Consider the following 26,041-nt stretch of genomic DNA (forward strand, 5'->3'; position numbering starts at 1 on the left):
AGTGTAGTCTGGTTTTTGGAACACTCTGCCATGGTGCTGCAGGACGCTAAACTGAACTTATGGACAATGAAAGAGAGAGAAAGAGGTCGACTGTAAAGGTCACCCACAGAGAAAACTGATAGGTCTACTTAGCACAAACAGAGACCAATCAGAATGCTCTCTGTCACTCACTCTCTCTTTCCCTCTCGCTTGCTCTCAAAAAAATCGATTTCCGGGATATTGTATATAATTTGCGGGCAAATTATATACAATGTGCGGGAGACTCCTGGAACTTCCGGGAGAGGTGGGATGTCTGCTATAAACATAAGAGATCTTGCAGATGCTGTAAATCCAGAGCAACCCACACTCAAAATGCTGGAGGAATTCAGCAGGCCAACCGGCATCTATGGAAATGAATAAGTGGTCAACATTCTGGGCGTAGACCCTCATCAGGACTTTTGAGGTCCAAGCAGCTTCTTGTGATTGTAATTAGACCATTCAGCCCATCGAACAGACTCAATGGAGTGAGGGATAATTCTGCTGACATGTTTTGAGGTATTTTGGTAATTTTCCTGAGTTCCTGATGAGGATTTAGGTCCCATAGTTGAGAAAATATAAGTTATGTGTATTTTTTGAAGCAGCAAAATTGCAAAAGTAACTAAAAAGGAGGAACTCAGCGGGCCAGACATGTGCGGAGACTTAAGGCTGAAGGTAGGCAGGGTGATGCTGCAGTGGCCGTCCTTGCCACCGCTATGCGATAGGTGGCGCAGTAGTCGGAGGCCAGCGCCCATTCCGTTTGCATCATAACCCATGAGCGGCCTGGGCGAGAACAGTGGGCGAAGTGGAGTGTGCGCTGGGGCCGGGAACGTGCTCCGGGGCCGGGGGATGAGCGAGGAGTATTTCGGCAGCGCGGCGGACTGGGAAGAGCAGGATGGTTCCATGGTGAGAGACACCCTGGGGTTCTGCTCCCTCGCCCTTTTTTAAAAAAAAGCGCGGGCTCGACGGTGCAAGTACGACAGTAGGGGGGGGGCCGAAATGAATGGGGCGGGGTGTCGATTGCTGATTGGTCCACGTCGTGACTCTGCCGCGCGTTTTGTTGACGTCAGCGGTCACGTGGCTAAACACTGATTGACACATCGCTCCATCCCGCCTCCTTACTAATGGCACCTTTTCAGACGCTTATTCTCTCGCCAGTAGTGCTGCTGTCTTTCATAGAGCACAGAAATATTGGGTCCACCATGAACTTCATGCCAATTTTCACTAAACCCCTTATGGTCGCACGTAAGCCATAATACCTCCATCTGCATATTCATATTGTGCAAAGGTCCCTTAAAACTACTGTACCACAATTGTGGCTACTTCCACCACACCCCGGGTAACGTATTCCAGGTAGCCGCTACTCTATGTAAAACTAAATTTGACTTGAAAATCTCCTCTAAACCCCACCTCACTTCAAACCTACGTTCATCAGTATTCCAAATTTCCACCCTGGGGTAAAAGATTCATGACTATTTCCCAATCTATGCTTCTCAGAATTTTATATAATCCTGCCAGATTATCCTGGAAACTGATGCTCCAGAGAAAACAAACCAGGTTTGTCCAGTCCCTCTTTACAGCTGAAACTCCAATCCAAACAACACCTGGATAACTTTCTTTTGCACCTTATCCAAAACCTCCATATCCTTGGGCAACCAGAATTGCACACTACTCCAAATGTGGCCTAACCAAGTTCTGAGACAGCTGCGACACAACTTGCAGACTTTTATACTTAGTGCCCTACTGTTCCACTCTGTTAAAAAAAAATGCTTTGCATCTCTCCTTCAAGCTTTCTGCCTTTTGTTTTAAATGCACATTTAAGACAAATGTACTTTACATTTCTACCCTGGGGAAAAAATATTTCTCTGATGGATTTTCAAGTGATACTTTGACTTGTTGCCAGAAACTGCTGGTTAACAACTAATGTGAATTTGACAAGGAGTGGTCATGTCTGACTGACTGCATTTAATTCTTCAGAAACCAAAGGAGATAGGAGCAGTTTAGACCCCTCGGCCCCTCATGCCTATCCCAACATTTAATGTGGCCGATCTGCTCCAGGCGTTGTGACTCCCTCGTATAAGTACCCCTTGCCAACTTGTCTCATCTTTAAATAACATAGTGATCTTGTCTCCACAACCTCGAGATGAAATACCTACATACCTCTGTACTAAATGACTGCCTGCTTGCAATTACGACCCTATGTTCAAGACTCTCGCACCAGTAGAACCATCTCAGCATCCACCCTATCATGGTGGATTTTGTATGTTTCAATATGATCATTCTCATTCTTTTAAGGTCCAAAGAATACAATATTTTCTTCAGTCATTTGACACATGACAGTTGGAAATCAGTTTACTGTTGTCTCGTGTTCTGTGATACAGTGAAAACCTTTTGTCTGCATGCTGTCCAGGCAGATAATTCCATAGCAACACATGCAAAACGCTGGAGGAACTCAGCAGGTCAGGCAGCAACCGTGGAAGTGAACAGCTGGTGTTTTGAGCTGAGACCCTACTTCAGATGATGTCATATACAAGTACAAAAGGAAAACAAAACAATGAAGAATATAGTTTTACAAATACAGAGAAGGTTAAATTTAAATGGAAAATTAAAATGCAAAAGCCATTTCAAGGTAGATTTAGAGATCATGAGTTTATCTTTATCATATAAGAGCTCTGCTCAAGAGTATGTTAGCAACAAGACAGAAATTATCCTTTGAACCCACTTTCATTACAGGACTGTGTATCTTATTGTATCTGTATCCTTTCTGAAGAAAGTGGACCAAAAGTTCTGAGGTTTGGTCTTGCCAATTCTCAGCATGAAGTGGTGATAGGGGGTTGATAAGCTGTTGCAAATGAGATGGATTTTCACAAGGGTTTTGACAAGAGCCTGCATAGCAGGCAGGTCACAGAAGTGGAAGTTTGGAGATCCAGGGGAGATTGGCAAATTGGGTCCAAAAGGTGTTCTGGTTGCCAGTGGGGTTTCTCAAAGCTCAACACTTGGTCCTATAGCCTTTTATAATATATTTAATGATTTAGATCCACCCAGAGGGAGAACGTACTTGTGGCCAAAATCAGCCAACTAGTTGACAGCAAGGAGATTTAGACTGCAGGAAGATAGAATAGTCTGGTCATTTGGGCAGAAAATTGGCAAGTGGAATTTAATTCAGATGTATGATATGATCCATTTGGGGAGGCGCAATGATGTAAAGGTATAGTAAATGGAAGGAAATTGAATGGCATGAAGGACCCTTGGAATGTATGACTGAATTTATAAATGTTGCACTGCAGTTTGTTATTGGTTAAATTGACACATGGGATGCCATCCTTTATTAAACAAGGCACAGAAACTGCACTCAAGGGTTAGACTGCAGCTTGAGTCTTACATACACAATGGATGAGAGTGCTGAAAGGATGGAACTATATTTGTTCATTTGGCAAATGGAGTACAAGGCAGAAAGAGTGGGAGTAGTGAAGGCACCTCTATAGAATTGGCAAGACATTGCAGAGCTCTAAAAAGTAGAAGATTCTGGTTATTGTAGTGCATGATTTGCCAATGATTAGTATCCAGATGCAGCAAATAAATAGAAAAACAAACAGAATTTGCAAAGAATTGCACTCACAGCCCTCCAGACTAAGACTAATAGGCACTGGAGAAGTTTTTTTCCCTACTGCGGTCACTTTGCTGAACAGTTAACTGCCGGTTAACTGTCGGCTAACTATTACTTGGATTGCACTACTTGTATGTATAATCTATATTTTCATTTATATTTATCATTATTATTGTTATGAGCAGAGAGACAACATCTGCCGGAAGTAAATTCCTTGTATGTGCACAGGTACTTGGCGATTAAAGTCTGATTCTGATTCTGATTCTGATATTTCAATTCCATGGGACGTTGGTGAAACTACAGTATATCTGACTATTGATCTCCCTTTTTAAAGAAGGGTATGAATGCAGTTAAGGTTTACTAAGAATGGGTCGATTTTACAAGAGTAAAAGGGGTTAGTTAAAATGTCTCAGACCCTGAACATTTTAAGACAGAGGAAGATAGACTGAATTATCAAAGGGGGTGGATGGGACTGAGGTCTCAGTTAGACTGGTTATCATTTTATTCTATGTTAGAGTAGAGGCAGAAGGGACCTGATGCATCAAATTATACCTAGCAAGTACTGATTCCATTGCCTGAAAATCGCCTTACAAATATTGATATGTTTTGTCAAAAATAGACGCATTCCCAGAAGTTCCCTCCTATACTCCCTTCCACAGCAAAAATGGATGCATTGTCAGAATATAACCTCATCCCCGGCAAATGCTGACAGGACGCTAGGGATCCCCGCCAAGTGCTGATTCCTGGCATGCTCCCTTTAACTAACACAGGTGGGACTTTGTAGACCCCTGGGTAATATGGATACATGTTCAGGTAACCCGTCCCTATCAAATACTGACTTGTTGGTTAATCCCCTCCAAGGTAAAAACTGATACCTGAAACCCAGCCTCATGGTTAATCACCCTACCTAGTACTGATGGGTTCTTTGAGATGAGCCCCAAAATTGACACCAGTCCAGGTGAAGGTTCTCGGCCCAAAACATTGACTGTTTATTTTCCTCTCCAGATGTTGCATGATCTGAGTTCCTTCAGCATTTTGTGTGTGTGTGTTGCTTAACACATTACCTGTCCTTTAGGAAACCTACCCTATTCAAGGTCTGGTGATCTCTGGAAAATTCTGAGCTATTTTCTCAATCCCTTGACATAATGATGCATGTTCAGGTTGCAGACAGCAAACTCTGGCACATATCAAGGGACCTTTGAGAATGTTACTTCCCTCTAAATCAGATGATGCTGAACCATAACTTGGAAAGCAAGGGAGTTCTTTTATGTTATCTGAATTCCCCTATGACACACTAAAAAATCACAGGCAAACTCCCGAGTGCACCCTTTAAATAATGTAATATATCGGCAGAGTCGTCATAGAGACCAACTTAAAACATTGATTGAAATGGAGTCAAGCGTTTGTAGAATGCTTCAAGTACATGTGCACAGCTGTGTTGTGAGCTCCGTACCAATTTTACAGTGTACTGCTAATTTCTGCAATTTCCTTCACACTTTTTGTTGAAGAAGCTGATAGTCACATTGGGTATGATCAACTGTCTCTTATGAATGTTGGGAGTCGGCATTTACCCACAACGTGCTGCCTTTTTTCCACCGGGAACTGCTGGTTACACGATCCGTGGGAGGCTCATTTATTACACTGCCGCTACCTCAGAAGTGGCGCCAGAGGTGAGGGAGAAGGACCGGTATTCTGGTGAGGTTGAGACGGCGTGCTAAATGGCCGTCGCTCCCTAGCATACTGGTGGCTACTGTTCAGTCCCTGGACAACAAGCTGTGCAAACTGAGAGCCAGAATCTCCTATTGGTGGGAAACAAAGGGAATGTAATGTTTGGTGCTTCATGGAGATCTGGCTGATGGATGAGATACCAGATGACGCCATCAAGCCCTCTGTCCCTGTTCTGGGCGGGCAGGTCAAAAAACCTCTCTGGGAAGAGTAAAGGAGGTGAGGTATGCTTCATGGTCAATCATGCTTGGTGTGATCCCTGGAATGTACTTGCCCTCAAATACTTTTGTTCCCCGGATCTGGAGTACCTTGTGATGCAGGTTAGACTTTTCTGGCTGTCTAGAGAATTCATGGCTGTTATTATCTCAGCTGTGTATATTCCACCGCAGGCTCATACTGACCTGGCTCTCAAGGAACAGTACGAGGCCATCAGCACCCTGGAAACTGCACAGCCAGAGTCTGCTTTCATTGTCGCTGGAGTCATTAATAGAGCATTGCTGACTAATGTCTCTATGAGGTTTTGTCAACACATCCAGGTGAACACACAGGGATATATCATACTTGACCACTGCTCCTCTCCCTTCCGCAATGCTTACAAAGTGCTCCTCTGCCCACCATTTGGAAATTTGGATCACTCCTCCATCTTGCTGCTGCCGATGTACAGGCAGAAGCTGTCACAAGAGGCAGCCGTAGTTAAAACCGTCCACTGTTGGCCCGACCAATCAGTCAGTCTTCATGCTACAGGACTGCTTTGATGACATGTGGAATGTCTTTTGTGATGAGAATGTCTCCGAATTCACAGAAGGGGCCACGAGCTCCATCCGGAAGTGCGTCGAGGACATTGTCCCCCAAAAATCAGTCAGGATCTATCCGAACCAGAAACCCTGGACCAGCAGTCCCATGGGTGCTGTACTTACCATGTGAGATGGAGCTTTCGCTGCCAGTAACCAACAGGAACTCAAAAAATGCAGCTATGATCTGTGCAAAGTCATCAAGGCAGCGAAACGACAATAGAGGGACAAGATCCAGACACTCCATCAGCAACACACGCATTTTATGGCAAGGTCTGCACACCATCACAGACTTTAAAGCCAAATGCAGTGGTGCTGTCAACATTGCTGCCTCTCCCAGATGAGCTAAATCTTTTTTACTCTCAGTTTGCTGTCACCAACACTGAGCCTCTGAGGAGAGCCGCTGAAGTGACCTGCACCATGGTCATCTCTGAGGCTGAAGTACGCAGGTGTTCCCAGCAAGTGGACAGTCACGAGGCTGCGGGACCGGACGGCGTCCCAGGGTGGGAACACAGGATGTGCGCGGCACGACTGGCAGGCGTATTTGCAGAGATTTTTAACCCTCCCTCTCTCAGTGTTGAGTGCCCTCCTGCTTCAAAACATCCACCATTGTCCCTTACCTAAAAAGACCGCAGTAACGTGTGTGAATGATTGGCGTTCTGTCGCACTCACCTCAATAATAAGCAAATGCTTTGAGAGGCTGGTCAAGGACTACATCTGCAGCATGCTACCACCCACACTGGACCCCTACAACCAACACAACTGATCAACAGATGACACAATAGCCACAGCTCTACACACCATCCTTACACACTTGGGGAAGGGGGTTGCTGTTCTTAGACTACAGTTCAGCATTCAACACCGTAATTCCTTCCAGGCTTGACAAGAAGCTCAGAGACCTCGGCCTTCATCCTGCCTTGTGCAGCTGGATCCTGGGCTTCCTGTCATATCACTGACAGGTGGTAAGAGTGGGTTCCCTCTCCGCTGTTCCTTTGACCCTCAACACAGGAGCCCCTCAGGGCTGTGTCCGAATCCCCTCCCTTACGCTCTGTATACCCATGATGGTGTCACCACCCACAACTCTAATCTGCTAATTAAATTTGCTGGTGATGCTATACTGATTGGCCTCATCTCAAATGATAATGAAGCAGCCTACAGGGAAGAAATTATCACCCTGACACAGTGGTGTCAAAAAAACAACCACTCCCTCTATGTTGCTAAAACAGGAGCTGGTTGTGGATTACAGGAGGAGTGGAGACAGGCTAACCACTATTGACATCAGTGAAACTGGGGTTAAGATGGTGAACAGCTATAAGTTCCTCGGCGTACACATCACTGGGGATCTCATGTGGTCTGTACGTACTGGCTGTGTGGTGAAAAAAGCACAACAGCGTCCCTTTCACCTCAGACGATTGAGGAAGTTTGTCATGAATCCCCAAATCCTAAGAACTTTCTACAGGGGCACAATTGAGAGCATCCAGACTGGCTGCATCACTGCCTGGTATGGGAGCTGTACTTCTCTCAATCGCAGGACTCTGCAGAGAGTGGCGATGGCCCAGCACATCTGTAGTTGTGAACATTTACAGAGACAGGTAAAAAGGGTGCGTAGGATCATGGGGGATCCAAGTCACCCCAACCATAAACTGTTCCAGCTGTTACCATCCGGGAAATGGTACCACAGCATAAAAGCCAGGACCAACAGGCTCCAGGACAGCTTCTTGCACCAGGCCATCAGACTGATTAATTCATACTGGTATGATTGTGTTTCTCTGTTATATTGACTCTCCTGTTGTACATACTGTAAGTTACTATAAATTGCACATTGCACATTCAGATGGAGATGTAACGTAAAGATTTTTACTCCACATGTATGTGTATGATGTAAGAAATAAAGTCAATTCAATTTAATTTGAATGTATATATTCTTAAAAACCCTGTGGAATTAATAATACATACCCAGTATCTCTCAAGCACCAAGATATTGTAACTACTGCTGGTGATGCCAGTGAATACAAAGCTCTGCCAAGGTTCTCCTGCAAATCCTCACAGTCTTTGGGTATTGACATAGACCAAGGCATCTCATTATAACATTGACACATTCACAAGAAACCCTGTAAATATTGACCCAGGACACCCTGTATAAATACCGTCCCAGGAGAGTTTGTGTATCATGACATCCCCCACCCCCGTTACTCCTCCCTCCACAAGTAGACACATTCCCAGGACATCCTGCAAATACTAATACACCTCCTAAGATCCCTTGTAAATATCTGCTGAAATATTCAAGTTATCCCAGCAATCACTTGCACATACTTATTCCAACTCAATGATAACTAGTGACTGCTGGCATCCTCCCAGGGATGGCAAGCAAAGATTGACATGTTGTTAGGAGCTAATTACTCCACTACTGTGGTGCTTCTGCAGATAAATAATTGTTCTCCCATGGTATCTTACAAATGCTGACAGCTTCTTGCAGATCATCTGCAAATATTATCCTAGGGATCTTTTTTTATATGCTGGCATAAACTTGGGAATCATTTTGTAACAGTGACTTACCCCCAGAGGCATTGAGAAGTACAGATCTAAATATTATATACAGGCCGCTCCTAGGAATACCTTTTATATTTTAGAAAAGCAAAATAGTGCAAATATGGTCTGAGATTAAAATAAGAAATGCTTGAGTGGGGACAGCTGCATATGTAGGGAGACAAATGGGGAAGTGCAGTGGTTAGCTATTAGAGTGCCAGTCACCCAGGTTCAATTCCATTGCCGTCTGTAAGGAGTTTGTACGTTCTGCCTGTAATTGTGTTGGTTTGCTCTGGTTTCCTCCTACATTATAAAGACATAAGGGTTAGGGCATTAATTGGTCACATGGGTGTAATTGGGCTGATTGGGCCAAGGGACCTGCTACTTGTTGTATCTAAATAAAAATGAAATAGGATTAACATCTCAGATCAATAAAACTGTATAAGAAGCCAATACACTGTGGTTCTGAAATATTGACCCACTTTAGAAAAACTAATCTGAACAATATCTAGGAAAATCAAGATGAAACAACTGATCCCCACTGACTGCTGCAAAAAATTGACCTATTCCCACGAATGCTTTGCACATGTTGCCCTCTTAAAACAGCAAGCTGAATTATAATTGCTCAAGGGTTCTCCCTCAGATAACAGTCCTCTCCTAGAGACGTCCTGCAAATGTTGGCTCGGGTAAGTGCTGTTGGGCTACATTGTGATGCAGCCATGCGCAAACCGCATGGGCGCCACCTTGAGTGGTTGTCTTCGTGCTTTGTGCACGCTCTTCTTGTGAGCATGAGGATTCCTTCTCAGAGATATGCAGGTTGGTAGGTTAGTTGCCCTAGTGTGTAGGCGTGTGGTAAAATTGGGAAGAATTGATGGGAATGCGGGGGTGGGGGGAGGAATAAGTAAGATTAATGTAGACGGGTGTTTGATGGTTAGTACAGACTTGGTAAGCCAAAGGGCCTGTTTCTGTGCTGTATGAGTTTGTAATTCTGTGACGATCCTGCTCCCAGGTCCTGTATGTTTCCAGTTTGGAAATTATGATCGTATCTGTCTGAAAGGTTTCTTACATAAACGAGGCAGTTTGTCTCTTCTTGATGGCATTGTCTCTCTCAGGTGAATTATTCTGTGGTTCCAGCAGTTGTTGGTCTACGACGCCATTCTGCGTGGTTATTCAGTGTTCATTTGACAAATAGGGATCTCACAAGGGAGCCTAATACTGTTTCTTTTAGCAATAACTTGTCAATAGGTAAGCTTTTTCATCTTCTTGCTTTCTTTGATACTGCCTCTGTGCAGCATTTTGTGTCATTCAGAGCAAAATTTCAGGTTCTCGCTATGCCTTTTCTCCTTCTTCAGAGTATAAGAACTTGCTCGTGACGATGAACGCTTCTTTTTGGGTCTGGAAGCTTCCAGTTTGGAATTTATTGTATTTAGGGGAAGACCAGGAAAGGGAAGGGATTCAGGAGGAGCACTGAGGTATTGTGTTACTGATTAATAATTTAATATCCCCACTCAGCATGATGAAGATGAAGGGGATGGCGAAGACGATGCAGAGGTGCAACAGGAATGCCTACAGAAATTTTCCAGTAGAGATTACATAATGGAACCACCTATCTTCAACACATTGAAAAGGTAACTGAACCATGCGTTACTGGACAGGTCAAAAACACAGCACTGGTGGGTAAAAGAGCATGGGAGGCAGGGGCGGGTTTGAAAGGAGCACAGAAGAATCTCTGTGAGTGTGCGAGGCGGTCAGTCTGAGTTTAAGAGAGCTGTGAGAAACAGAGTCTTGGTGACTGCAAAGAGAGCGGGGCGCAAAGGAAAATGGGAAATGGAGTAAAGGAAGATGGGAAAAGCTCCAATCAGTTTAAACAAGAGCTGGAAAGTTTTAGAAAAAATTTGTTCAACATTGTTAAAACATTAAGTAATCTACTAGTACTGATATTTTTAAATGTTAACCTAATAAAAAATCCAGACTGACTCATACAAATGCTGGAGGAACTCAGCAGGTCAGGCAGCAATTAAGGAGAGGAATTATAGTCAATGTTTCAGGCTGAGACCCTTCATCAGTACCTTTTTTTCAGGGTCTTGCATCTTTCAATTAAATCCCCTCTCATTCTTCCAAACTCCAGAGAATTTAAGCTTAACCTTCTAACCATTCCTCATAAAAAAAACTTACTTATTCTAGTTATTCTCTGAACCAATTCTATTGCATTCATATGTTTCCTTAAATAAATATTGTACCCAGCTCTCTTGAGGTGGTTTTACTAATGCTCAATAACCAAACCATAAGTTCCCTAATTTTGAATTCAATTTCACCAGCAATAACCGATAAAAATCTGTTAACTTTATTACTTACTTGCTGTACCTTGTCAAAACCTTGATTTTGTAATGCCTTCTGTCATCTATCTGAGAAACGACTTGTAACTGCAATGCAATATTTTTGCCCTTTTGGCCTTAGTTTGTACTGTTTAGTTTTTGTAATTTATAGTTTTTTAAGCCACATGCTGCACTGCTGCCACAAAACAACAAATTTCACAACATCTGTGAGAATCAGAATCAGGTTTATTATCACTGTTGTGTCATGAAATTTGTTTTATGGCAAAATGTATATGACAACAAGAAATATATCTAAAAAAAATAAGTAGTGCAAAAATAAAGCAAAAATAGAGAGGTAGTGTTTGTAGTTTCGTTGTCCATTCTGATAGCTGATCACGGAGGGGCAGAAGCTGTTCCTAAAACATTGAATGTTTATCTTCAGGCTGCTGTACCTCCTCTGTGATGGTAGCAATGAGAAGTGAGCATGTCCTGGGTGGTGAAGATCCATAATAATGGATGCCACCTTCTTAAGTCATAATTTTTTAAAGGTGACCTCAATCGTGGGGAGGCTAGTGCCCATGAATCACCTTTTTCCAATCTTGTGCATTGGTGCCTCCATAGCAGACGGTCATGCAATCAGTCAAAATGCTCTCCACGACGTTTCTGTAGAAATTTACAAAGCGTCTTCAATGACATACCAAGTCTCCTTAAGCTCCTAATGAAATGTATCCACTGGCATGTCTTCTTCATAATTGGTGGCGTGGTCAGCACAGGCAACTTGTGTTCAATTCCCGCCACTGCCTGCAAGGGGTTTGTACGGTCTCCCTGTGGCCGCACGTGTTCCCTCCAGGTGTTCCGGTTTCCTTCTCACTGTCCAAAGACGTACCGTTTGGAAGGTTAATTGGCCATTGTAAATTGTACTGTGATTAGGCTGGGATTAAGTCGGGGGATTTCTGTGTGGCGTGGCTTGAAGGACCTGTTCTGTGCTGTATTTCAATAAATAAATAGTTGCTTTAATATATTGGGTTTAGAATAAATCTTCAGATATGCTGACACCCAGGAATTTGAAGCTGTTTATCCTTTCTACTGCTGACTCCTCGATGAGGACTGGTGCGTGTTCTTCTGACTTCCCCTCCCTGAGGTCCACGGTCAATTCCTTGGTCGAACTGCCAAGGTTATTGTTGTGACATCACTCAACCAGCTGATCTGTCTCAATGATAATAAAACTTTCTGATTTTTTTTTGCCTATTTATCTTTATGCTTTTCCCCCAATTCCAAACTGTTGACCTTGTGTCATCTCCCTTAAATGCATCAAAAGCTGCCTTCCTTGAAATCATATGAATTTGCAGGATCTCAACATGACCACAGTGTGGCACCAGACCTTCAGCTATTTTATGTACATAAGAATTTCAGTCCTGATGTTTAACGACATCCTTTCTGGAGCTGTTGCATGAATGAAAAGATTTTGTCAAATTTAGAACATACACATTTCAGGTTAACTTACAATTGGAAATCACCCATGTTGTGTAAAAATATCTGGATGATCTAATAACTTTGCAGAGTTGCTGTAAGCATGCAAACTAAGAGTTATATCAGTTTTTAAATTCCAATCCTGCTAAATTATTCCTGATAGAGCTTATCAGTCAGCAGACTGAGAAAACTATTGTGTCCAATTTTTGCTTTAACACTGCTTTTGATATGTCAGTATGGTCACAACTTTTCACTATGGTGGACTTAGTTTTTTTATTGTTCTAATTGTGCCCTTTTAAAAATTGAGTATTATTATATTCTGAAGTTGTGTATCTGATGCTCTGTGCCTGTAATGCATTAAGTTTTTCATTATACAGTGCATAAATGTACCTGAGTATAGGACAGTAAACTCAACTTTGACATTGTTCAAGGCTACCTAGACCAAATGGATATGAGTGTTATGATTCTAGGCTGTATGGGATATGATATTGACTGACCCTTTGTCCTGAATGAAGAGATAGTGACTAACCTGGGTGGTGTCTGCTCTGCTTTCTTAGGTACTTCCAGGCAGGTGGTTCTCCAGAGCATGTGATCCAGATGCTGTCTGAGAACTATACAGCAGTAGCACAGACTGTAAATCTGCTGGCAGAGTGGCTTATTCACACAGGTAATCTTTGGTTAGCACTTGTTAAACTGGGACAATCAAATTTTTGAAAATGAACTTTGATGTTTTGAGTACAACTCACTAGTTTTGTGGAGTTATTAGATTCTATCCAGCATGTCTCTCTTTTGAGTCGATGTTTTGCTTGATCTTGGTTACAGTACTTTCTGCATTTGAGTGCGTGTTTTAATAGGGTTTCTGGCACAGACCTCCTCTTCGTTTTTCAGTCTTTGAGAGGGGAGTGAAAGGACGTGCCGCCCTTTTCCAGTACGGTGTTTCTTTCTCCCTCTCCTAGCTATATCCCCAGTAGTACATTAACTGTGTCAAATTAGATGATTTCTTACTAGAGTGTACTGCTCTCCTTGTTGTGAAGTAGGAAGCACACAATTCAGCAGTAAGCCAAACTTCACTCACCTGAACATGGCAGCCAGAATATAGCATTCAAACTTCAAGCGCTCTATTTGGGCAGCATGCACACATACAATTGAGTAAGGAGTAAAACTGAGAATGAACCAGGAAAAAACTATTGAGTACCCTATTGCAGCAAACTTAAGTCACACATTCATAAGAAATTAGGAATATATCACTCCAGATTTACATATTAATTATCCAAAAATTATACGCAAAATGAGTAAACAAAGTTTTAAAGTATGCAAGAAGATTAATACAGAGTCTTGGTCTTGAATGTGAAGTTCGAGACGAAAGTGTCTCAGTGACATTGCTTATTTGTCATGTGTGATTTATTTGATTCAAGTAAGATAGTGGTGCATTCAGATGGAGCGGCCTCTCCAGGACCAAACAAAGATGTTTTTTGTCCTTTTTAAGAGTCTTTTTTTACGATTGCAAGGCAATGCTGGACATTAAAAACTTAAGTTCTGCAGGTATACCCCATTGCTTGTTGATTGAGGAGCTGGACTTGGTGTGGATAGTGTTGCTGCCTGCTGCAGAAAGACTTTGGAGTCGATGCGCAAAAGTAACGTGCAGTCTGTCTGCAAGTGATTGCTTTGGACCCTTTTCTTGGGATTTTGCAGTGTTCATTTCTCTCTATCCAGAGCTGAGGCTGTGGACTGTTCTGGCGGCTGTCGTCTCTGTGGTCCTGTGGCATTTTGTCCCACTAGTGTGGTGAATGAGATCGAGGTTTGGGCCTATTCCAGAGAGCAGACTTAATCTGGTTCAGAATGCTGTCATTTGCTTCTGTTGTAAGATTTGCTTCTTTGCACAGAGGTTATGGTCTTTATTTTTTTTTAAATTGGGTTCTTTGGGTTTCTTGCTTTGTGGCTAAACAGACAAATCTCAATTTATACATTGATAATAAATGTACTTTGAATCTTGGAATCTTGAATTGCTATGCTTTTCTAAAAAAAAACAGTAAACGCTGCAAACACTGAGCAGGTCAGGCAGCGTCTACAGAATGAGAAACAGATTTAATATTTAAGGTCAAAGAGCTTTCATCAAACTATTTTGTTTGTGTGAAATCTTTTAGCTTATATCACTTTCTCTTTTAGGAGTGGAACCATCACACGTTCAGGAAACTGTGGAAAACCATTTGAAGAATTTGCTAATTAAGCATTTTGATCCTCGGAAAGCTGATTCCATTTTCACAGAGGAGGGGGAGGTACTTTTCTGAATGTTTTTCCAAAAGTAGGACATTCACATGATACGTACTTAAAAAACATTTATATTTGATTTTTGTTTGCCCTTGTGATCATTGTACTCGTATAATTCTCCAGCACACGTGTACTCTTGTCCACTTGGGGAGGTTTTGCCTGGTTCCATCTTTCCAGTCAGAGTGGCTTCTATTCCCAGTTCCACACTGTTACCTGGCCCTTTCCTTTTGCTGTGCATACTTCTCAACTACATGCTATGGCCCTCGCTGAGATAATCTAAAAATACAGCATCAGTTTCCACGTGTCAGCATCACCTCTGGACCTCAGACCACCCCAGTCAGGTTACTTACTTGACTTTCTGCACCAGTGTAGACCAAAACCATTATTTTTGGACCCCGCCATAATCTCCATTCCTTGCCTACTGACCACTTCCCTCTATTGTGACAGATTGGTAAAGATGAATCAGGCTCTTTAGAGTCTTGGATCATTAATACTCTCCTTAAGATGAACCTTAGACCACTTCCAAGCCATTACTAACATTGCATATTTTCAACTTTGTAACTGTGCAATGTGTCCTGACTCGGTTTATCTCTTGCTGCAACCCGTGTCCTTTTTTCCCATGACCATCCAATGTACTTCTGGCTAGTCTGTAACCTCTAGCCTCTGTGAACATGAGGCCTAGGTCCTTGGTTTTACCTAAACTTATTCACACTGTGTGATTAAACAATACCTGGATTTTTTTGTTCTTGTTTTGAAATTGCTTCATTTTACCTCTGTAAACTCATTTAACTGATATCTCAGAAACATCTCAGATCACTTTTATTCTCCATTTTGGACACTCAGACAGCCCCAGGCTGCTCATTCCTAAGTTCATCATTCCCTATATGGGATGCAAATGTCATAGGGAATTTTATATCACCTGAGGGGTTTATTCATTGATTGATAAAAATTAGTTCTTTTACTCTTTTATCTCTTATCACTTCAGCTTTCTGGAGTCCATATCACACTGGTAACCCACTCAACACCACCCTTCGGAATGCTGGTTCATTAGGGTGCTTTAGATTTTTCAATCCAAAGACTCAAACAGCTATCTACCATCCCACTGAGAGATCTGCTTGGTTACATGATGCTGGCGTTCTGATAGCAATCAGTGGGTGATCCCATTACCACATAGTTTGGTATGGAGTGAAGCAATGGGGTGATGTGCAGATGCTGCCCTAGGGTTGGTGTTGGCCAGACAGGGGGAGGGGGGACGACACACTTTGTTCTGAGACTCGGGATTGGTGTGGTGACTGTTGCCGTTGTTGGAGACTAGAAACAGTTGCTCCATGTGTTGATAGACCACTTGGATCCTATGGTGTGGTGACTGTTGCCGTTGTTGGAGACTAGAAACAGTTGCTCCATGTGTTGATAGACCACATGGATCCTATGGCCTCTTTGCTTCCTCTAGGATATGATGGATGATGCTATCATACCCTGTCTTGGTCTTGCTACGTAGTTCTCCCTCACCTGGACATCTGACCACTGCACATTGCTGGCTGTCTCTGTCCAGCCTAACACATGTATTAATGAGATTGCTTTAACCATTACACTGCTGTGGAAACATAATGGAGTGGTGAGCCCTCACTGGGTTCCCAGCATAACTGTGTCCACGTTAGGGATTCACAAGTGGTTCCCGACACAACAGGGCCTTTACACAGCTGTCTTTATGCATGCAGTATTCCCCAGGCTTGCATTTAGGAGAGCATGCATTTAAGGTGAAAAGGCTTAAGTTTAAAGGAGATGTGCAAGGCAACGGAGTGATGGGTGCCTGAAATGTGCTGCTGAGGGTGGTAGAAGCAACACAATAGGGACATTGAGGAAGATCTTAGATAGATTCATGAATGTGATCAAATGAAAGGATATGGATATTGTGTAGGCAGAAGGAATTAGTCTAGTGCACACTTCATTACTAATTTCATTAGCTTGGAATAACATTGCGTGCTGTTGGTAAAGGGTAAAAGTTCCAATATTCTGATAAGACACCTTGTGATGGCTAACTGCTGCAGTTTTGTAGTACAAAATGTCTTTGGACTTCAGATTTTCTTAACAACTTTTATCATTTATGTTGTGCCTGACCTGAGGTTGACACTGACTGCCACAAGAAGTGTGATAACAAAGCTAACTGAACTGCAAGGATCTTTATTGCCTTAGTTTATCAGGTTACTTCAGATTTTACTGTAGTTTAACCATATCTTGGTGAATCTCCTCTTGCATGTTTTCTTTGCACTCATTCAACTATCAGAGAAGACAACACAGTTGAGTAAGCAAAGTGCAAGTTGTTAACCTACTTGATTATGCAGTCACAGATAAATTCCCAGAAAAAAAAACAGATTATCAGTTGAAACACAAGTTCAGGAATCTGGGTTTGACCCTCACCTCAGGTGCTATCCTTGGGGTTTGCACATTCTCATTTTGACCATGCAGGTTTTTGGCTGGGTGCTCTGTTCCGGGTGCTGATAGGTTAATTAATCACAGCAAACTATCCTTTCATGTACATGAGCAGCAAAAGAACCAAAAGGGGAGTTGGTGGGTATGTCAGAGGGAACAGTTTAAAGGGGGGTCCCTGTTGGAGTGGACCAAATAGACCAAATTATTTTGCCTCCTGTGTTATAATAATTAAATGTACTTCTTCAGAGTGTGGTTCAATTCAGGACATTTCTCTGTCTGATTGAAACATTTAACTGAATCATATTAATTTGATGTATTCTGGTTTCACTTATCAGTGAACATAACTTATAAAAGAGATTTGTAATGTAATGAGGATGTTCAATGGCATTTCAAATCAATACCTTTACATATTTAAATTATTAAACTATGTGACTAGACAATTATAGACAATAGACAGTAGGTGCAGGAGTAGGCCATTCGGCCCTTCTAGCCAGCACCGCCATAACATCCTCCAGACTAAACTTAATTATGCTGAAAGCATTAGTTTCTTATGGCTACAAAACTAACAGTTGACTAAACTTTAGAAGCATTTGATTTTTGCTTCCCATTGAAAGCCCTCAAGGGTTTCAATGACTTACTATAACCTGTTAACCTGTTACAGTTAAATAAATATAACTCAAGACTGTTTGAGTTGCAGTATTATAGAAATGATGGGTCAGCTGAACACCCAGACATCACAGCTGAGTTCTGAATCTTAGACTGTGAGAAACTGACCAGTCAAAAGCTAAATATCGGGAAAATGAAGGGTAAATGCTGAGAAAAACTGCAAGAACAGTGTGTTCAAAATTGTAGAACAGGACAGAGTAGATAGAAGCAGTGTTTAAAACTCAGAAATGAAAGGGCACAAATGTAATTTAAGATTAAATACAAGGAATTTAAAGAGCAAAAAAAAATCGTGCTACACATCAAATGCGAGGTTGAGGCAAGAACTATAGAAGTTAAGCAATTAAAACAGGGGCTATGTAAGTGTTTGAAAATAGATAAGTAATTGAAGGATGGAGTTCTAAAATGTGTGACATTAATTTTGCACCTTGAGTTTTGACACTAACTTCTTTCCATTCTGAGACACAATGGAAAGAAGAAGGCCTGCTTTGAGAACGACATGATGGGTACGCCTTCTTCAGAAAGGACAGACAGGAAGAGAGCAACACCTTTGTGAGGTGGATTATTCCATTTAGAGTGAATAACTCCCTCCATGGGATAAACATACATCCCATGAACCCCTAGTTAACTTTGACTGGCAATCAATAGTCTGTACTCATCAATACAAAAGAGGAAATCTAAGGCCTTGAGGTATCCCAGTACAAAGCCACAAATTGATTCTTATGGACAATGTAATTGTCAAGGCTGGAAAGGATAGAAACCTATGGAAAGGTATGATTGACAAGCAGTGAGCAGAGAAAGCCAACTTCAGGAGAATTTACCTCTAGACAAAATACTTAGAACATGTTCTTTTCATAATGCTAGTTTATCAGAGAAACAGCATTGTCACCACATCCTTGATTCAGGTACTGGCATCAATTCAACTTTAATGTGGATCAAGTCAGAGAAGGGAAGGATGTTAACTTCACTGATGCTGATAACTGCTGAATCAAGCACCATTTAATCCAATTTATTTTCACTTAAAAATGACAGCAAAAAAAATTATTTTGGCTAAAGCGATTTTGGAGGTCTCTGGGATTCCACAGAGAAAGCTATTCTTGATCAGTTCCCATGGTCAGCTTGATGAATCTCGGTCAGCTTGATTGAATATGTCAATCTTCTTAAAATAGATTGGTCAGTAACCAACGCAATGTCTCAGCATGTTTTTCAGGTTATCATGGTGTTACCATGTTATCATGGTTTCATGGTGTTTTCATGGTGTTCATCTCAAAGAGCAAGAAATTGTAACCCAATTTTATCCTGTACACATGAACTTAAATGCCCTATTTCAATCAAATGGCGAATACCCCCTCTCAATTGTTATCCTAATTACCTCAATCTATTAATTAACCAATCACGAACAAGTAAGTACACAACCCAGAACCGCCTCGTAGTTGTGGTTGTCCCTTTTGCTGTTAAGGCATCTGTTTCAGTTAAGTACTTTTTTATCAGCACCAAACTAAGTGACCTGATGGCTTCATATATCTAAAAATGCTAATACCGGGCTCACCCTTTTCCTTATCTCAGTTCATATGGGGTGTTAACTTATTTTTTTCAGACTATTGCACCACAACACAAACAATTGTGTTTTAGAACATTGCTTAGATAAACTGGCCAATCTTCTAATGAAAGCTATTTCATCTTCCTTCTGTATTTTCTTTCCTCATATAATTTCCTCCTTGACCAAAATATCTCCTCTGTTTCTATTAGATTATGTATGTCATATTTCATACAAGGTATGGATACCTCAACCGTTCTACCTATTCTTCTGTCAAATAGTCCATAATCTTACTGTCAACATATTAATGAAAGATATACCAAACTCTACACTGTTGTCTGCCACAAGCAGGATCACAACAAGGGTCTTCCTCAATTGCCTTTCCCATGAGTCCCAATGTATGAAGACATACAGTGAACATGATCTTCACTGTTAGCTCCAAGTGAAATGCAGCGAACCAGATCAGCCACAGTACGTGATCTTTCTTGGCCTCACAACTACCTTCCACTCTCTTGTTAGAGAAGCTCTGCAGCAAATTTTCTTGGCTACACACAGGAATTTATCGTGATTTTGTATCTACAACATGATGACAAGCTTCTTGGTGCACCGTAGGCTTAATTGCAATGCAGATTGAGGTCAAATATAGCTGTGTTTTCACTCCAGCCCAAGTTATTGTAGGAACCTAGCAGGTCAGGCAGTAGCTGTGGAGATATCAAGTACAGTGGATTCCAGTTAATTGGGACACTGGGATCAGTACATTTTGGCCCAATTAAGAGGCTGCCCCAATTAGCTGGAATTCCTTTTGTTCCCAAGTCAAGAAAATAGCTATGATTCCTTTCATTTATTTTGGACACTCTTGTCACTTAATTGGGGCAGGAGAGTGTTGCTGAACAGTTTCTAACTGAAGCCAGTCTCATGATAGCCATGAGAGACTACACCATGCTTTGAGTGAACAGTTTTTAAATAGTGCCAGTTGTGTGTCTTTGTGTTCAAAAAGCAGTGAGTTTTGTTACTGATAGTTGGTGAGAAATAAGCAGTGAGACAATTCAGAACTGTTTGCTCATTGTGGTTTCAAGCACTCAGGCTTGGAGATGCCAGAAACGGCCGTGAATTAAAATGAAATGATTTCACTACTTCACAAACAAGAGGAAATTTGTAGATGCTGGAAATCTGAGCAACCACACACAAAATGCTGGGGGAACTCAGCAGGCCAGGCAGCATCTAGGAAAAGATTACAGTCGATATTTCGGACCGAAACCCTTCGGCAGGAACGGAGAAAAGAGCCGGAGATCAGTCAGCATTGAGGGTATCCCAGAACCCTGCTCTTTTCTCCAAATTTTGCTACTTCAGCAAATTAGGAACTGTAAACAGTTTGAAGGTTTCAACAATCATCTTGAATGTTTCAGTGAGAATGAAGATTTGAAGGAGGCAGTCATCGAAAGCATTGGATGAAAGTATTCCATTATCTGCACTGATTTGATTAATTTACAGTCAGTCAGAAGAGCACTGCCGCATACACTGAACGGATTGCTCCGTCAATAACTATAAGAAACTAATACAGTTCAGTAGTAATATTGATTAGTTGTCCTCTTGAATTTGAACTTGTAATAGTATCCTCTGAAGAACAGAGCCCATCTCTGCATTCATGCTGCTGCTGTTAGTGGAACACCCTTGTACAGACTGAAAATGGACCCTAGTGTTTGATGATTGATTAATAATAAGACTATATGACATAGGAGCAGAATTAGGCCATTTGGCCCATTGAGTCTGCTCTGCCATTTCATCTTGGCCAGTCCATTTCCCTGATAACCCTATTCTCCTATAGTCCCATAACTTTTCACACCCTGACTAATCAAAAACCTATTAACCTCTGCCTTGAATATACCACAGTCTCCGCAGCTGCCTGTGACAACAAGTGCACAGATTCACCACCTTCTGGCTGAAGAAATTCTGCCTCATCTCCGTTCTAAATGGATGTCCCTTTATTCTGATGCTGTACCCTTTGGTCCTAGACACCCCCAACATCTTCTCTGCATCCACTCTATCTCAGCCTTTTCAACATCCGATAGGTTTCAATGAGATCCCCACTTTTTGTTCTAAATTCCAGTGAGTAATGGTCCTGAGTCTACAATTGCTCCTCATCTGATAAGCCTTTCAATCCTGAAATCATTCTCATGAATCTTCTCTGAACCCTCTCCAACGTCAGCATATTCTTTATTAAATAAGCAATCCGAAAAATCTCACAATACTCAAGGTGACGCCTCACCAGTGCCTTATAAAGCCTCAACATTATATCCTTTTATATTCTAGTCACTTTGAAATGAATGCTAACATTGCATTTGCCTTCCTCACCACTGACTCAACTGCAAACTAACCTTTAAGCATACTGCTAGTGTTTTCCACAGTGAAGGCTGATGCAAAATACTTATTCAGTTTGTCTGCCATTTACTTGTCCCTCATTACTACTTCTCCAGTGTCATCTTCCAGCAGCCCAGTATCTATTCTCGCTTCTCTTTTACTCCATGTACCTGAAAAAACTTTTGATGGCCTCTTTAATACTGTTGGCTTTTTCCCCTTATAGCTTTTTTGGTTGCCTTCTGTTTCCCAATCCTCTAATTTCCCACTATTTTTGCCTTCCCTTTGGCTTTTATGTTGGCTTTGACTTACCTTGTCAGCATGTTGTGTCATCCTCCCTTTAGAATACTTCTTGGGATGTATCTATCTTTTGCATTCCAAAATACACTCAGAAACCCCAGCCATTGCTCCTCCGCTGTCATCCCTTCAAGTGTCCCCTTCCAATCAACTTTGGCCAGCTCCTCTCTCACGTCTCTGTAAGTCCCTTTGATGCTGTAATACTGATACATCTGACTTTAGCTTCTCCTTCCCAAAATGCAGGATGAATTCTATCATATTATGATCACTGCCTCGTAATTGTTCCTTTACCTTAAGCACCCTGATCAAATCTGGTTCATTACACAACACCCATTCCAGAATAGCTGATCCCCCAGTAGGTTCAAGCACAAGCTGCTCTAAAAAGCCATCTCCAGGCATTCTACAAACACTCTCTCTTGGGATCCAGCACCAACCTGATTTCCCCAATGTACCTGCATATTGAAATTCCCTATGGCTGTCATAACATTGCCCTTTTGACATTGACATCTCCCATTGCAATTTGTAGCCCACATCCACGCTACTGTTCAGAGGCCTGTATATAACTCCCATCAAGGTCTTTTTACACTTGCAGTTTCTTAACTCTACTCACAAGGGTTCTACATCTTCCAATCCTATGTCACCTGTTTCTCATGATTTGATTTCGTTTTTAGAGCCACACTACCCTCTGCCTACCTGCCTGTCCTTCTTGCTTGTGTATGTGTATTCTCGCTTATTAAGCTCCCAACTATATTGTTCCTTCAGCCATGACTCAGTGATGCTCATAATATCATACCTGCCAATTTCTAACTGCGCTACAAGATCATCTACCTTATTCCATGTATTGCATGCAATCAAATATAACACCTTCAATCCTGCATCCAACACCCTTTTATCCCCTTTTCACACTGCAACTTGTCCCACTGACTGCAATTTGTCCTAACATCTGGCTGTCATTCCTGACAGTCTTACTGCATACTGCCTCTGCTTGTGAACCAACAGCCCTATCCTCACCCCTATCACTCCAGTTCCCATTTCCCTGCCAAATTAGATTAAATTCACCTGAACAGCTCTAGCAAACCCGCCTGCAAGGATATAGGTACCCCACAGGGTTCAGGTGTAATGTGACCCTTTTGTACAGGTCATACCTTCCCCAGATGAGATCCCAATGATCCAGAAATCTGAAACCTTGCCTGCTGCACCGGTTTCTCAGTCACACATTCATCTGCTAAACCATCATCTTCTTACCCTCACTGGCACGTGGCACAGGCAGCAATCCAGAGATTGCTACCCTGAAGGTTCTGCTTTTCAGCTTTCTACCTAGCTTGCTAAATTCTCTCTTCAGGACTTCCTCACTTTTCCTACCCATATCATTAGTGCTGATATAAAGCAAGATTTCTGGTTACTCACTCTACCCCTTTAGAATGTCATGGACCTGGTCTGAGACACTTCTTACGGTGGCAACGTACCATCCGGGTGTCTCTATTGAAGCCACAGAATCTTATGTCTACTCCTCTAACTATGGAAGCCCTTATCATTACTGCAGTCCTCTTGTCCTCCCCATTCGTTTATGAGCCACAGCACCACAGCACCACAGCACCTCAGTGCCAGAGACCTGGTCAGTGCGCCCCCCCCCCCCCCCAACCCCAAGTCGGTCATCCCCCTCAACGGTATATTTATTATGTAGGGGAGTGGCCATATGGGTACTCTGCACTGGCTACCCATTTCCCTTCCCTCTTCTGACAGTCACACATTTTCCTGCCTCTTATAATTTATGGGTGACTACCTCCCTGTAGCTCATATCTATAATCTCAGTTTCCCATTGAGGTAGAGGTCAGTGAGCTGCAGTTCCAGTTCCTTAACAGGTTCTCTGAGGAGCTGGTGCAGATGTGTTTATCCGGGAGGCTGTAAGTCTCCCAGAAATCCTACATCTCAGGTATAGAACACAGCACAGCCCTTGGATCCATTTTCACTGCTCTAACTATTTACTAACAAATGAAGAAGAGTTGAAGAGTAATGTAAGGGATTTCATAGTTAGAGGAGTAGACATGAGATTCTGTGGATTCAATAGAGACACCCGGATGGTACGTTGCCAGCGTAAGAAGTGTCTCAGACCAGGTCCATGACATTCTAAAGGGGTAGAGTGAGTAACCAGAAATCTTACTATATACCGGCACTAATGATATGGGTAGGAAAAGTGAGTTTGAGTTGAGAGTTAAGGGGCAAAACTTTAGGGGTAACACGAGGGGGAACTTCTTTACTCAGAGAGTGGTAGCTGTGTGGAACGAGCTTCCAGTAGAAGTGGTAGCGACAGGTTTGATTTTGTCATTAAAAAAAAAATTGGATAGGTATATGGACAGGAAAGGAATGGCGGGTTATGGGCTGAGTGCAGGTCGGTGGGATTAGGTAAGTGAGAGTAAGTGTTCAGCATGGACTAGAAGGGCCGAGATGGCCTGTTTCTGTGCTGTAGTTATTATATGGTTATAAGAAGAAACTTACCAGATAGCTACCATGTTCAAGCCTGATGAGCCAAAGCCTGCCCACACCAGCAATGGCCACTCTGCTTGTTCCTGCCTTATTTTCAATCGCCTTTTCTAAGATGTGATGCGTCCTGCACTGATTTGACCTTAGCTGTGCCGCTGAAATCCAGCAAAAGCTCCTTTATTTAAATCCCTTGCACCCCAACCTACTTGAGGCCTCCTACACCAATTCTACTTTGACTGCGCCACCTAATGAGTTGACCCTAATGAGGGTCTGCCAATCTGCAACTTTTCTCTGTAGCGTTAAGGGAACGTGATGTGATACAACGGCTCTGGACCACATAAGGAGCTGTTCCTCTAATATATTTAAACTTTCCTTTCTGATAACTGTGGTGTTCACTGGATGATTCCTACTCTCCTGTTGGCTGTTCTACTTTTGAGTTGCCTTCCCTCTGTCAAATCTTCTAACGAATTCTTCACTGAGGACATTGATCTTGTTGCTGTTGAGATGCCTGTACATGTCTGCTCTTCTCCTCAGAATTGTCCCACTTCCTGAGGAACATAATGCCACCCCTTGTATCCCATCTCCCAAGCCACGTTTTCACAGCGGATGTTCTCAAAAAATAAAGCAACTGCACTTACAGATCTGGATTCAAGGAGCAAAAGAGTCATTGTTACATCCAAAGTGTTTGTGGTTTTTATGTTCTTGGTATGTACAGGCAGTGAGAGGGCATGATAACAAACTGTTAAGTGCATTAAAGTATGGCTGAACCTCTGTGTACATTTGCAGGTTGTGATGCTAGATACTGATAACAAATGGTGTCAATCATGGTTCAGATGATTGTAATTTCATCTGAATAGTGTAGGTTCAGTGCGAGCTCCAGACACTGAAGTACATCGTCTTAACTGATGATGGCTTTCAAAGGCCTTTTAAATGTCCTTAAATGATTCGGATAATAAAATGCTGGAAAACAGTTGAATTAAATTTTACGTGTTTTAATTACTTAAATAATTTAAGAAGTTTACAAAAATGTACTTAAAGCATGTTTAATTTACATAAATTAATTAAAATGTTAAGATTGAGGAATCTTTTTAAAAATAAAACCAAAATAAACCAGTTTACTTTGCGTGACAGTTTGGAGACCATTGAACAAACGTTGAGACAGCTGGGGTGGCATAGTAGCAGAGTGGCTAATGTAAAGCTATTGCTGTGCCTGTTCAACTCTGCCACTGTATCTGTAAGGAGTTTGTATGTTCTCCCTGTGAGTGCATGGGTTTCCGCTGGTTCCTCTGGTTTCATCCCACATTCCAAAGATGTACAGGTTAGTAGGGTAATTGATCACACGGGTATAATTGGATGGCACTGGCCTATTGACATTTGACCTACTGTGTGTCCTTTTCCACCATGTTGCAAAGCATAATGTTGAAGACAGGAGCACATTGATCCATGAACAGCAGCTAGCCACTGGCAATCAGCATGACATAATCCAGATCATAAAAAGATCAAAATGTATTAGGCAACACGAGTGAATCTGCAGATGCTGTAAGTAAATAAAAACACAAAA

At 42.0% G+C, this 26,041-nt stretch overlaps 1 protein-coding gene across 2 annotated transcripts in view; it reads left to right on the top strand.

Annotated features, from left to right (window-relative positions):
* The first annotated feature begins 764 nt into the window (after window positions 1-764).
* nelfcd (negative elongation factor complex member C/D) overlaps window positions 765-26,041 on the top strand; it is a 100,668-nt gene continuing 75,391 nt past the window's right edge. For both annotated transcript variants that reach the window (XM_059980357.1, XM_059980358.1), the window contains exons 1-4: window positions 765-921; window positions 10,177-10,292; window positions 13,007-13,116; window positions 14,616-14,725. In XM_059980357.1, coding sequence (XP_059836340.1) covers window positions 790-921; window positions 10,177-10,292; window positions 13,007-13,116; window positions 14,616-14,725 — 468 coding nt within the window. In that variant the 5' untranslated portion in view covers window positions 765-789. The remainder of the gene's footprint in view (window positions 922-10,176; window positions 10,293-13,006; window positions 13,117-14,615; window positions 14,726-26,041) is intronic.

This window comes from Hypanus sabinus, chromosome 9 (assembly GCF_030144855.1).
Source record: "Hypanus sabinus isolate sHypSab1 chromosome 9, sHypSab1.hap1, whole genome shotgun sequence".
NCBI classification, from domain to species: Eukaryota; Metazoa; Chordata; class Chondrichthyes; order Myliobatiformes; family Dasyatidae; genus Hypanus; species Hypanus sabinus.